Source organism: Cheilinus undulatus, linkage group 3 (assembly GCF_018320785.1).
Source record: "Cheilinus undulatus linkage group 3, ASM1832078v1, whole genome shotgun sequence".
In the NCBI taxonomy this organism is placed as follows: domain Eukaryota; kingdom Metazoa; phylum Chordata; class Actinopteri; order Labriformes; family Labridae; genus Cheilinus; species Cheilinus undulatus.
The window spans coordinates 34453136-34467082 of record NC_054867.1 but is presented as its reverse complement, the minus strand read 5'-3'; the positions used below and the strand labels follow the sequence as shown (position 1 = coordinate 34467082).

The 13947-nt window shown below is 37.7% G+C and overlaps 1 protein-coding gene across 1 annotated transcript; it reads left to right on the top strand.

The window, feature by feature from the left end:
• The first annotated feature begins 108 nt into the window (after positions 1–108).
• Positions 109–6718, top strand: tusc2a (tumor suppressor 2, mitochondrial calcium regulator a). The gene is made up of 4 exons (XM_041816494.1): positions 109–246; positions 2458–2693; positions 5811–5931; positions 6018–6718. The coding sequence occupies exons 2-4, from the start codon at positions 2545–2547 to the stop codon at positions 6081–6083; spliced, it is 336 nt and encodes a 111-aa protein (XP_041672428.1). The 5' UTR covers positions 109–246; positions 2458–2544; the 3' UTR covers positions 6084–6718.
• The last annotated feature ends 7229 nt before the right edge of the window (positions 6719–13947 follow it).

Genomic DNA, 13947 nt, shown 5'->3' with positions numbered 1-13947 from the left:
ACTTTTAAACAACATGCACAGTAACCAAAAGATTCAAATATATGAGCTACAGGTGTACGCCTATGGCATTATTTAGTCTAAAATAAATGTGTCATTACCAGTATTTTGCTTTAACTGAGTCGGTGCCGCCTGTCGGTCAGATCAGCTGATCACCTCATTGCAAAGACCAAAACAGCTAACGCCAGCCTTATGTAGCTGGTGGCAAAAGTTATGACAGGACGTGACCATTTGATCGTTTTTGATGAGGTAAGATATCAACCAGAAGTTTGTTTGCTAGTATCGCTTGAAGCCGCGTAGGGCGAAGGTAATACCTGGTTTGTCTTATGACAGCTCTGCTTCAAAGCTAGCTGGTCATCATTTAGCTTCCGATGCTAACCTGCGTCAGCGGCGGAAGCTAACAGGCTAACCCGCGTAGGTACCGTTAGAGATTATTAGATACGTTAGCTGAATGTCAGCAGGTTGTTTACATGAAACAGACGGTATACGCCTTGTCAAGAATTGCTATTATCTTTATGAACTAATGTCATCAATGTTATGACCCAGCTTGCTTGCCTTTACCGCTAGATAACCTCGACTGTATGGCCCTTTTATGTTAGCTTCCCGTAGAGCTAGCATATTTTCTACAGTTTAAAGACCTTTACAGTTTTAAATGCTTAGCAGAAGTGAGGAGGTATTAACTGCAGTGCTTCCGTCTAAGTCAAGATAGCAGTTCTACCTTTAGCATCATGGATTTTCAAGTGAGGACGAAATTAATAGCACCCTGTGAAAATCTCAGTTTTTCGTAAGCATTTCCCAAGTTCTGTTAAACAGAGCAATGATTTTTTGCACATAGCTTTACCAAACATCCTAGTTTTATTTTGGATGCAGACATTATTTTACTGTCCATACAGAAACAAAAATATTTAACAATAACTACCAGGATATAAATAATTAGCCCCCTTAAGAACTGACCTTTTCAATGAGCCATAGCACAGACCACTGTTGTGCAGTGTTGTGTTTTAACTATGTAATGCTCAAACCTTGCAAAATCCAGTTAAAACTGAGGGTTATCTTCCAATTTACACTCAATATAAACACTTCAGAAAAGGGTTTGAGCTGTCACTGGTGAGAGCATCATGGCAAAAAACCCCAAGCAATTTAGACTTAAGAAAAATAATTGTTAATGCTAGAACTGGAGTGGGAAGAATCATCAAGAGACTCAGGGAAAGCCACACAATACTGAACAAGCTTGGCAGATGTAGGAAGAGAAAGATTTCAAGTGAGAGATGTGCTTAAAGAACCCAGAACAACTGCCAGGACACTAGTGAATGACTTAGCCTTGTCAGGAATAGTAGTCTTCAAAGAAGACAATCACTAGAGCCCTGCACAGGAATGGACTGAGAGGTTGAAGACCATTAAAAAAAACTCCACATCTGCAGGAAAGACACCTTCAGGCCAGACTGAAGTATGCTACCTGGAGAGAGATTATATATACTGGAAGCATGTCCTTTGGGCAGATGAGACCAAACTAGAGCTCTTTGACAAAGGAGAGATTGCTTATGTTTGAAGAACAAAGAACACCCTCCCAACAGTGAAACACACTGGTGGAAGTATTATGCTGTGGGGATGCTTCAGTGTGTCTGGAACTACAAAACTCATAAAGGTGGAATAAAATCATGAAGAAAGAAGGATATGTGAAAATTTTGATAGAAAACCTCTAGCAGTCAGCAGCAAAACTGGGTCTGGGTCATCACTCTGCCTTCCAGCACAACAACGACCCAAAACATGCATGGCTCCTGGTGAAGAACTACCTCCAGTAGACCAAAGTGAGCGTTACTGACTGGCCTGCTCAAAGCCCTGACTTGAATCCCATTGAAAATCTTTGGGGTGAACTGAAGATCAAGGTCTATGCCAGAAAACCAACAAATCTGGACTCCATCTGAATAGACTGGGATTCCTCAGGAGATGTGACTGAGTTGTTAATAGCTACAAAAAAATAATATTAACCTCAGACTGTTATCTGTCAAAAAGTAGACACGATTGACTGTTAGCATCTGAGGGGCTAATAATTTTTCCCTGGTTGTTTTTGGTGAAATAATTTTGTTTCTGTGTGTAAAGTAAAACAGTGCAGTCATCCAAAATAAAACTAGGATGTTTAGAAAAGCTGTGTTAAAAATCCTTGCACTTGGGAAACACTTGGGAAAACTGACATTTCACTAATAATTTGGTCTTCATATGTAGCTGCGTTAATGGGTGACAAGAACCCCCTTTTTATTTGCTTATTTATAATAGCTTCAATATGTACTTAGTTTATAAAAACATAATTTAAAATAACTTAAGTTAGCCAGCTGACCTTTATTAAACAAATAGTTCTGCATAGTAGGCATCAAAGTTCAATAAGCACAACCAAAACACAACCAGGTAGGAAAAACGTTTGATTTTACTATTCTTTGTGCTCTTTTTTTTTTTTTTTTTCAGATTTTGGCTCTAGAGAGGAACTGAGAGTCTATCTTCAAACCAGGCTAACAGTTTCAACTGTGAACGAACTATGCCTTATCTCTGAGGATGGGAGGAAGTGGATCCAAAGCCAAAGGGGTCTGGCCTTTCTCAGGCAGTGGAGCTGGAGGGGATTCACCTAGTGATGGGAACGAGCAGTCTGTGGCCCGTCTCAAAGGCTCCAGAAATGCAACACCATTTGTTTTTACCAGAAGGAGGTAAATCATACATACAGAGAAAACTGTAAAGGTTGGCTTCACCTAAATCATGGCACATTTTTATACATATTCCTAGTTTAGTTGTTGTATGCATCTGAAATGGCTTCATGGTATCTGTTAGTTTGTGCTGTCCAAGTGCAAAAAAGGCGTTGTACAAAGGGACTTTTTATACACATATAATATAAAAGAATATATTTTTGAATAAAGAGCCGTCATACTAAACAGGGGAGGAAGATAATGGTTTTGTGCAAATAGCGTTTACATGCCTATGTAATGTAGCATAAGAGACATATCACTAAACTTAAGGAGGTACAGGAGAGAAAGAAGAGGAAGCAAAAGTACAAGGCCAGTTTAAAGTGGGAAAGCTGGGTTAAATGCGCCAAACAAAACATCTTTCCAACCACAAAGCCACCAGAGTGCCCCAAACAAAATATCGCTTGTTATTTTTAGCAGATCTGTGTTGCTGGAGTTTCATACTTACTGGAAACTGACTTAGCATGAACTACTTTCCAACAAAGAAAAAGTCCCACCTAAAGAACTCCCACAATGGGCTAAATGGATAACACAGGGTTTCAGGAGAAGATCAGTCAAAGCATGTGTTAAGTCCACCAGCTTTAAAATCCTTATGACCTATGTTGAGGGGAATGGGTTCCCTAAGGCTTCTTTTTGCACTTGGTAACTTGGGTTGAGTTGGTAAGTCTCCCCAGAGAAATACAGTATGCTTCATTGCTCTCTGGCAGACATCCTCATAAGGAGAGAAAAATACCTTCTCTTACAACAGGCCAAAGGTCACAGGATTTGTGGAGAAAAGCTAAAAAAGGAGATTCATGGAGGAAAGCTAAATTAAAAAAGTGAAAGAGAGTCACCAACCAAGAGTCTGGAAGCATAGTACTCTGACTGGTATTTACCTAATGGAAATTAACTGCATTTAAATATATCAATGCATCAAGTTGCTTTAAATTTGACTGTATTATTTTGGTCCAAGGGAGGGCAAATTAAATAAGAGATAAATCACAGCTCAATTAAACACAAAAAAGAACTAGAAAAGCACTCTTGAGAGCACAGACCTCCACCATTAGCCCTATCTCCCAATAGTACAATCCTTAAAAAAAATTCCTGGATCCAGACGGTGATCCGGATCACTCCCAAAATGTAATGAGTTCTTCCTTATGCCATTTGTGACATTTCCTGAAAATTTCATTTCATTTCAATTTCAAACCCTGCCGATCACATAACCTCCTTGGTGGAGGTAACAATGTAAGAAGCTGAAATAATAAAACACTTATAGTGGTTGTTGAAGGTTTAAAGTGCTTCATGCTTGGTGCATGAACAGTGCATAAACAGTGTTCAAGTTAGAAGAGATAAGTAGAGTTAAAATAAGACGTCAAAATACAAATTCATAAACATTTAAGATCACTTAAAAGGCAGATAAATATCAAAGTTCCTATGAGGAGTTCTTTACTGGTTTTGAAACAGACTTAAATCAATGCTGATGCCTCTTTGTGACCAGCAAGGCCAAACAAGACCATAATCAACACAGCTGTGTTACTCTGCCTCTTACTCTTGCAAAGGGCCCCTCTTTCCACTCTTCTCAGCATACATTTCATTGTTAAAAGACAGCAGGATAAGATTTTTGTCAGAATATACTACTCACACATGTACACAGGGGGATCAGCAGAGGGATAGGATGTACTACCTGGTTCAAGGTGGCGCCTAGAACAGGGTAATACATCTACTTTAGCTTTAAATAAAAAGAAAAGTAAATAAAATAGAAAGTTAGTGCACCCTACTAAGAAGCAGTTAAACTTACAGGAAGGCAGCAGTAAATAAAATTGTAGTAAGACCTGTTTAAACAGATCAGCGTTAATTTTGTTGACTAAGAAAATGACTGAAAAATGTTGGCTACCTTTTTTCCATCAGGAAGACTATACTAAGCCTGGCTAAAAATAAATCCAAATCTATGATATTTCTCCAATGTGCATATAAGATATGCCAGTATTTTCACCAGTATATTTAAAATTGATCAAGTATTGAAAGTGCATTAGTATGAATGTTTTACATTTATATTAATTTTACAATTTGTCTGATTAGATTAGTCCAGAGAGAATAAACATGGCTAAAAGTAACATTTTAAGATGTAAGGACTTCTATTGACTAAAAAGTGGATAAAAGTGTTTTCAAGCCTGAGTTGACAACAATTAGACATAAAGCCATAAAAGCTAAAAATAACTCAAATGTGACCAAAACTATACAACACTCTAATCTTTGACTAAAACTAAATTTGAAATAGCTGTAAAATCAACACTGTAACAGAGCTAATAGATTTAGAAAGCCTTATGTTCTCTGATCGTTTTTTCTACAGTTGAGAAGTGTAGAAACTAAAGTGACCTCACCATACTTGGTTCCTAGTAATCCTGAGGGGCCTTGATGCCTCATAAAGGACTAAGACTTTGAATTTCCATTATCGCTGAACTTTTGATACCACATTTTAAAACATTGATCACTGAAAATAATGAAAATTGCAAATGAATTAAAAAGTGGATCAACCGTGAAAGAAAAACTTGAGAGCTGAAGTTAAATTTAAAACCAAAAGAGAAAATACTGTAGAAATTGCATGAAAATGTAAGGAACTTCTGCTCAACTCTAGGTGACTGATAAGCAAGAAATAACCCAGAACTGTGTGCCTGAAACTCAAATGATGAACTTGGACTTTTTTCAGAAGTATATGATTAAATTCTTGCAATATTTTTGAGATATCAGTAGTAATAGGCAGACTTTGACACAGTCTCATTGTGGTTGTTAAACTCTAGGTCTGACTCCCTAATGACAGCAAGATTTGTGGCTTGATTTGTTGATTTTAGGGTCATGGCTTCAAGGTGAGCACTGACTCTTAACCTTTTTATCTAGGGTCAAAGACAAGTATTTCAGATTTTCTTCGTTCAGCTGTGGGGACACCTGGTACATCCATTCACTGATTCCTTCAATACACTCTTTGTGCAACAGGCTGTAACCATGTAATGGCTCTGAGAAACAGTTGTGTGACATTTAATCAAATCAACTGTGGTCTGAAGCAGGTGATCTCCGGAGTTTTAGACGGATGTTTTTGTGTGTTTGCAGCTCTTTGTACTACGATGAAGACGGGGATCTCGCCCATGAATTCTATGAAGAGACAGTGGTGACAAAAAATGGCAGAAAAAAGTCAAAGTTGAAGAGGATCCAGAAAAATCTGATCCCACAGGTAAGCCAGAGTCACATTGCAAACCTGTTTGAAGGATACTTTTGATGTTTTGGGGTCTTAATGGTGTTTTTATGTTTAATTTTTAGGGGATTGTGAAGCTGGACCACCCCTGTATTCATGTAGATTTCCCCATTGTTCTCTGTGAGGTGTGAACAGCTGCACAGGACTGATATAAGTGCAGCCACAGGTACACGTCTCAGAGCCAAGTCTTGAGCTGGTCTACATGCATCATCAAGAATGGAGCCATGATTTTAAGAAGAAGGAAAATTCAATCTGACATTAAACTGATGAATGAAATGTTATACATTTGAATTCAACGATGGTCAGAGGTGGCTCTGTTCAAAAATCCTAACTTGATATTCACAAACATAGTGATGGTACAGGTCATGTTTTCCACTACCCAGCTGAAATGTACGCAGTCATAGAGAATACATCAAGTGCTGTATCTCTCTTTTAGCTCCTTTGCAGGGAAAAAGCATCCTTGATGTGTAAAGGCTTTAAAGGTTTATGCCTTCTGTGAGACATATAGTGAAACTGTATGTGTCTACGTATGACGTGTGCACTTAGGTTTGTTCAAGTGAGTGTGTGCAAGAGGGATTGAAGATGTTCTTACAGGGTGGAGTAATGAAGGGTTGTGAAATTTATTGTATATATGGTCATGTTCTGTATTGTCAAGTCTGAGTCTGTCCTCGTTAAGCTCAGACCTGCACTAGTGAACATAAGGTACTGTAAATACTTTCAGATTTCTTAGTTGGAAATACTTGAATAAATGGTTTACTGAGCTGAATACCTCGAGTCAAGACATTTTGTGTTTTTTTTAGCTTCGTATTACCAGTTATTAATAGATATATCCATATGTAGTTAGACATTAACGTAGTTTTGATCATTTTGCAAAATGGATCTAGAATAAAGCAAATAAAATGTGACTAAAGAATCGACTTAAAGTTTTAATTTAATGTCTTTCACCAAAATATGGCACTTACCTTTAAGAAATTATAGCCATTTTATCCAGAGCATCTCCATTATTAGGGCCTCAAAAGTATTTGGACAGTTACGACAACAATCATAGAGGATGATTGCAGAATCCATTCGTTGCTATATATATATATATAAACCAACAACAACAATTAAACAAGTCAAGAATAGTCTGGAGGTTTTGTTGTATAGTCTGCAATCAACCAACACCTTCATGAATGACACTTTACTACTTGGTGCAACCCACTGGTAACATCCAAGAACAGGAATGCCAGATAAGACTACCAGAAAACTAAAAACCTCCCCAGGTCTGAAGTCAGTTCATTTGTACAGATAAAACCTCTATACTCTGATTACATTCAAACATCTGCTACTAAACCGATAGGATGACTCTTTAAAACGCATATGGACACCCAAAACATACAGAGAAAGCAGCCTGGAAGTTTCTGATGGCAAAAAAAAAAAATATGTTTTTCATCAATTCATTCCTTATTGTGTCTTCTGAATCAGGTAAAGTTTTTTAAGTTTTGAGGTATAAGGTTCAAGGTTCTCTTCATTATCCAGTCAGCAGAGCATACACGGTACTTCCAGACCAATCTTAAATACAGCAGAAGAGACACAATAAATAAAGGCTCAATGAGACAATGAGCAATAAAGATACAAAAATTAAAAATAAATAGTGATTAGGGATTAAACAGGGGAAGAGCTCTCACGCACCACTGCTGCTGCATTTCACAATTACCAGCACCAGTGAAGTGAAGGCACTTTTCAATATTGTCATCATTAAAATAACTTACTCTTGTCTTTTTTTAACATGGCATCAAAATGTATCCCAAGTTAAAAAAAATCCAAGTAATAGCAAATGAATATTTGCTCTGATACCAAAGCAAGACGATACATGGAATTTAACACTATTTCAGTCAGGAGAGACTTTAACAAGTTTAACAGTAATTCTTCAACAAACATAAATGAAAGAAATGTGTAATGTCTTTGGCGACAGGATCAGATGAGGAGTAGAGTTCTTTGAAGCTGAACCGGGAAACCAATGAGGTGGCTTGGAGGAGGTTGGTAGGTATGCAGGATGAGATGAGCAGAAGACCTAAGAGGATCTAACTCTAGATGCTGATTAACTGAATGGAGGTGGCTGGGGTTGAGGGGGGTTGCAGTGTCAGCACTGAAATGACAGGCTGACTGCAGGAGAAAAGATGAGAGATTTAAAATATGACAGGTGCATGATGATTGGTCAAATCTCTGTCGAATTTGATTAGCTTAGTACTTAAGAGAGTAAACGCCCACAATCAGCTGATCACCAGAGCACAAAAGAGAGAAAGAATGGAATAAGGGAGAGATATGACTAGTGGTGACTAGTGAATGAGTAGAGCCAGTCTTCCTAAAATTCCTTGCCAGCCATCACAAAATTATCTGTTTTGTATTGGAAAATGTTTTTGTTCACCATGCTCTAGAACTGCTTCACTATGGCAAAAATCCTGATCATTTTGATTGATACTGAAAACCCAAGTGTTAGACATAGTTAGTCTTTGTCATTTCATAATTTGCATCTGTGTGTACGTTTCGAATCATTAAATAAAATCACAGGTTACATGTTATTTTGCACTGTACCAGGTTGTACCTTTTTTTTTTTTTGGCTAGTTAACAGCTGCCTTTCTGTCATCTTTTCAGACTAACCGGAGCATGTACCTTGGCTTCCTCTGCTCCTAACTTAAAGTGAGAGCTGTTACGGTGGGAGGGACGGGATACATGCTGTGCTGTAAAGGAAGGGTGGATACACTCTATTAATCAGACATGTCAAAACCTATGGACAAAACAAGCGCAACACAGTATGCAACACAGTGATCTTTTAATCCTGATTATCTTGTGTTCATGATGATGGCAAGCTTAACTCATGATTGCAATTAAAACTATAGTGCTCTACAGTTTCAGTTTATCAAAAAGTTACTGCTGTCTTCAATCTAGAGGCCATTGTCCCTCAATGATAGCTGTAAGCAAGCTGTATTTTTAGCCTTTCCTCATTGCCTTCTTGGATTTCAGTCTGCATTGCTCAGCTGTAAGCCTGTTGTCTGCAAGTTAGCACAGACTTTATTTTATATTTGCCTATTTATTACCAACAATGCAAAGATGAAGATAACCTACAGGCATAATTTAGAAATGCTATTTATTTGTGATGCTATTACTTGTAAACTAAATCACCTCTAGATGGCAGCAGATGTCTCTACCTGCACTTATTTAAATTAGTTGTGCAACTGTATGTGCCTGGTTTGTTTTATCATATATGTTTACGCTCTGTATGCTGTTGATAATCCTTTATGGTTAGACATACTAGCTGAAGATATAATTAAATTCTTTTGCGGTGCACTTAAATTGTAAACAGTTGAGGCCTGTGATACCAGCTGGCACATTATCAAACCGTAATGGCAATGTAAACATATTTTTGTGCGTAGTTGATGAATCCCCACAATAAATGGGCAGGGCTTTCTCTGCAGGCTTCCTCTGGTGTCTGTAATTGAGAGGAATGTGGTTGGGAGTGTTTTTGGGCCAGAGGTCAGTCACTTTGATGTGCTTCCTCTCCACTGCTCTTTGATGTATTGCTAACAGTCCAGGCTGGATTATGAGGATGAACCCTCTCTCCTATGGGCATAAAAATGTATAAACGTAATGGGTATGACACTGTGTAGCACCATTTTGATCTGTACAATATGTTCTGTTATATGTTTTAAAGAGAGGAGCTGTGGCTCGGAGAAGCAGTCATTGTGAATTATCAGCAGCCCTTAAAAAGAGCTCAATGTGTTTTGAATTACAAAAAATAAAAGAGATACATTGTTTTCCCAGATCCCCTTTACCATTAAAACTGTAACAGCAGTGCTTGTGCTAGCTTGATTTATCTGTACTCACAGTTGGTTCATGTTACTTTTTCTGTGCTGATGTAGAGAGTACAGGCGGCAACTGATGGAATAACTAAAGGAAAGCATGATGCTCAGTGAAAATTTATAGCCGCAACCGAAAACCATGCAAAAGTTGGTTCATATTCAAACTGTAGCAGTGAAATATACCGTTCTGATCCACAATCAACCATATTCACACTGGGCCTATTTTTCATTTTATGTCAAGCTTAGGTTGTGAAACCCAAATACTGTATCAATATGCTCTAGATTTTCAAATACACAAATCATAATTTTACTATTTTGCAATTTACCAGTTACTGAAAAGACAAATGCTTTACTTTCTTAGGTGGTTTTAGGTCCCACAGAGTTAACAATAGGAGATATAATCTTTTATGATAAATTAGCTTCCTCTGATTAGGTTTAATGGGAGCATAAAAGCACTCCTTGGCTAAAACAGTGAGTGTAAAAACATAAATTCTACAACTCATAAATGTCTAACCAATAGTAACCAGTGTTAGCTAATGGTAATGTTAACTGTAGACATAATGTGAGCTAGCTAATGGTAATGGTATCCAATCAAGTTATGATTATGAGAGTCAGAAATAGTGTAAGCTAAGTATAATAAGTTAAGAAATTCAAATGAGTTAGGAATTTGATCTTCACCAGCTAGTAATAATGCTAGCTTGGGACATGTTGCTAAGTAGCTAATTGTGTGCTAGGCTAGGAATGCTTTGATGATAGCTTATGGTACTTTTAGCCAAGAATGTATCCAGCTAAGCTTATGAAAGTTAGTAGTAGTGCAATCGGGCCAATTAGTTGGGAAGTTTGTTTAGCTAGCTTACAGTAATATGTTAAGGAGTTCAAAGACCAAGGAATATGATTTTAAACAAGTGATAATGCTAATTTGGGACATAATGTTAGCTGGCTACTTATATGGTAACTTGGAATGTCATGATGCTAGCTAATGGTAATGTTAGCGGACAATGTATCAAGCTATGGTTTGTAAAGTACTTTAGTGTTAGATAGCTAATTGTACAACCTTTAAACATTAGAGCTAGCTAACTGCATGGTAAGCTAGGAATGCGTTGTGATAGCTTATGATCATGGTAGCCACAAATGTATTATCTAGCTATGATTATGGAAGTTAGTAAAAGTGCAAGCAAGCTAACTGTAATAAGTTAAGAAGTTAAGAGCTAGGAATATGAACTTAAGTAGTGATAATGTTACCTTGGGATATGATGATAGCTAGCTAATTGTATAGCACTACGCTAGGAATGCTTGCTTATGGTAATGTTAGGCAGGAATGTACTTTCTAATTAATGGGATGGCAAGTTGGGAATGGCTATAGCTAGCAAATTTGCAATAGGAAATTTAAGAAAGCTACACAATTTTAACTAGCATATCATAATGCTAGTTTGGTATATATTAGCTAGCTTATCGTATGGTAAGCTAGGACTGCTGTGGTGCTTGCCTTTGGTAATATTAACCATGAATTTATCAAGCCATGGTTATGAAAGTTAGATATAGTGTTAGCAAGCTAAATGCACTAAGTTAAGAAGTTAAAAAGAGCTAGGAATTTGATTAATCTTAACCAGCTGGTTATAGTCTTAGTTGGTACTAGCTTTTTGTATAATAAGCTAGCAGCTAGCTGACGGCTAATCATAGTAATTTTGAGTAAGAGTTATCTGGCTAATGGTAGGCTATTGTAAGTTAGAAGTATAGTGTAACTTAGGTCATTGTAATATTACCCAGGGGCTAGGAATTTAATGTCAACCAACTAGTAATAGTTTTCATCTTGGGATGTATGTGATGTTAACTGTCTAATATGATGCATTGTTTGTAAGGAATAAAGTGTTGGCTAGCAAGTTGGTTAAACACCTATAAGCTTTGAATTTGTTAAATGTAACATAAACTCACCTTTATAATTAATTAACAGGTTATTGGTGAGATGACAAAGATCCTTCATATTCCCAGGGTTAGTATACAAGTATGAGTGGTAATCACAAACTTCCCTTCCTGAGCATGACACAATAGGGACATTGCCATCGTGAGAAAATAGTTAATTTGAATACTATGTAATGTTCAAATTTAATTCAGAGAAATGCATCACAAGCTCATGAAGTGCTAAGGACACAATGTGAAGGTGGCTGGGTGTGTGTCCAGTTTCCTTGCCATTGTTTTCGTTTCCTGACAGTCCCTGACTTTTGCTGATGCAATGTACGGGAGGCAGAGGTTAAAGGGAAGCTGGAGGGAAACAAGGCCATTCCTCTGCTCCTCTTCCTCCCCTTTCATTCACTCATGCTCTACATTTTCCTTAAACACACATACAGAGGCAGATCAGGTCAAGTGAAAAAGAGAAAAACTGATTACATGGTGATGTGAGTCAGCAAAGTTTTGGGAACAAAACAGCAAAAGGGATTCGAACACAGGAAATCATCTCACTTCCAGGCCTTTCCTCGCCCCAATCATGTGCTCAGGCATCTTTCAGCTCATGTGTTTCTTCAAGGGAAACTTTCAGCGAAACTTTTAAGCTCACTCATTAACTGCAAGGAAGAAGGGTTTTTTTAAGTGATGACAGAGACACTTTTGCAGCTGTTCACACCCAGATTACCTGCATCCAATTTACACAGTCCTTCAGACTATGAAAACAGGTTGTTAAATTTGGTAAATTATGTGTCAGTGTGTGGCCTCTACCCTTTCCCCCCTTGGCTATTTATCCTGCGTGCCTACCCCCAGCTCTGCACCATCCTATCTTCTGCACTTGGCAACATAAAAGTATGTGGTACTCGGTTTCTTCCCTGAGCCACTGCCAGAGGCTGTCATCACATGCCTCAGGCACTGGTGACATCTGCATGCCAGATGCCTTGTGCCCACTGTCTGAAGTGTGATCAGAGCATTAGTGGAAAAAAACATTAAAACCCTTTACTTAAGTATCAACACGTAAATGTAAAAGTACATCAAAAGTTCCAAACTCTACTTATCACACATATCAAAAGACTGATGAAACAATAGGTGTAGGCAGTATTAGGGTAACAGCAAATAAAAAGCATGTATTCAGTTGCATTTCAATGGCCCTTTTTGTACTTATGCTGCCATTTGTTCTGGAATGTGTTTTAAAGGGGGGTATAAATATTTTGAAGATTTTGAGTTTCCAAAGAAACATGGCTGGTTTATGAAATAAAATGCATTGATGGTATATAAAGAAGTTACATTCTTATTAAATTTGTCTATCTACAAAAAGGAAATGTTTTCAAAATGCTAATGTATCAAGAGCATATGCTACATAATGATATATTTTCTTTTTGTTGTGTACTGGAGTAACATGTTTGGAGCCTGGGTCTGATGGAGTATTGATAGTCTGCTTTTACTTCCAAGATCTTAAGATAAATTTTGCCTGGTTGCACTGGTGGAACCAGATGGGGGAAGGTGGGGTGATCACCCCCTGGTGCTCTAATGTTCAAGGGGGTGGGGGTGGGGCGGCAAAATTGCCCTCTTGGATGCTCCTATGGCACATAAAACATGATGAATAGCCGTCAAGATGCCCTTCCAGGGGGTCAGTATAGAAAATGTGATTAAGTGCCCTTTCTTACCCTGACCAAGCCCCTTAAAATACTGTATATGCCACATCACCAGTGACCTCTGCTTTAGCAGAGCGGTCATTCTCCAAACTTAAGCTGATCATGAACCCAGCTCAGGAACTTAAGCAGCTAAACGTTGAGTGGGCCATCCCAGCAGACCCAAACATGGTCACTGATATCTACATATCTGACTAAGCTCCTCAGTATTAAGTTCCTTGTCACAGACATCCCACCTGTGTATCCTTGTAAAATAGATGGTTAAGTTTTTCATAATTCCTTTTCTGATTTATTACAGAGCTGTAGTAGATATAACCACATAATAAAACATGTGTAATCTTGACCGGGCTTTCTGATCATTTCAGTATAAATGCATGACAAATTTTTTATGCACAGGTGCCCCACTACTGTGGCCTGGAAGTGCATACAAAATAACAGTGTCTGAATCAATTTTGCCAAAAACATTTTCAAATTTCATGAAACAAACTTAAAACTTAAAAAAAAAAAAAAATGACATTTACCGTTTTTATTTACATTTTACAAAAAACTTTGAACACTTTTACAAC

Bases quoted from the DNA above. Each gene is read 5' to 3' on its own strand.
- tusc2a (XM_041816494.1), top strand. From the start codon at position 2,545: ATGGGAGGAAGTGGATCCAAAGCCAAAGGGGTCTGGCCTTTCTCAGGC. The intron at 2,694-5,810 runs GTAAATCATACA...GTGTGTTTGCAG, and splicing joins TTTGTTTTTACCAGAAGGAG to CTCTTTGTACTACGATGAAG. The intron at 5,932-6,017 runs GTAAGCCAGAGT...TTTAATTTTTAG, and splicing joins AGAAAAATCTGATCCCACAG to GGGATTGTGAAGCTGGACCA.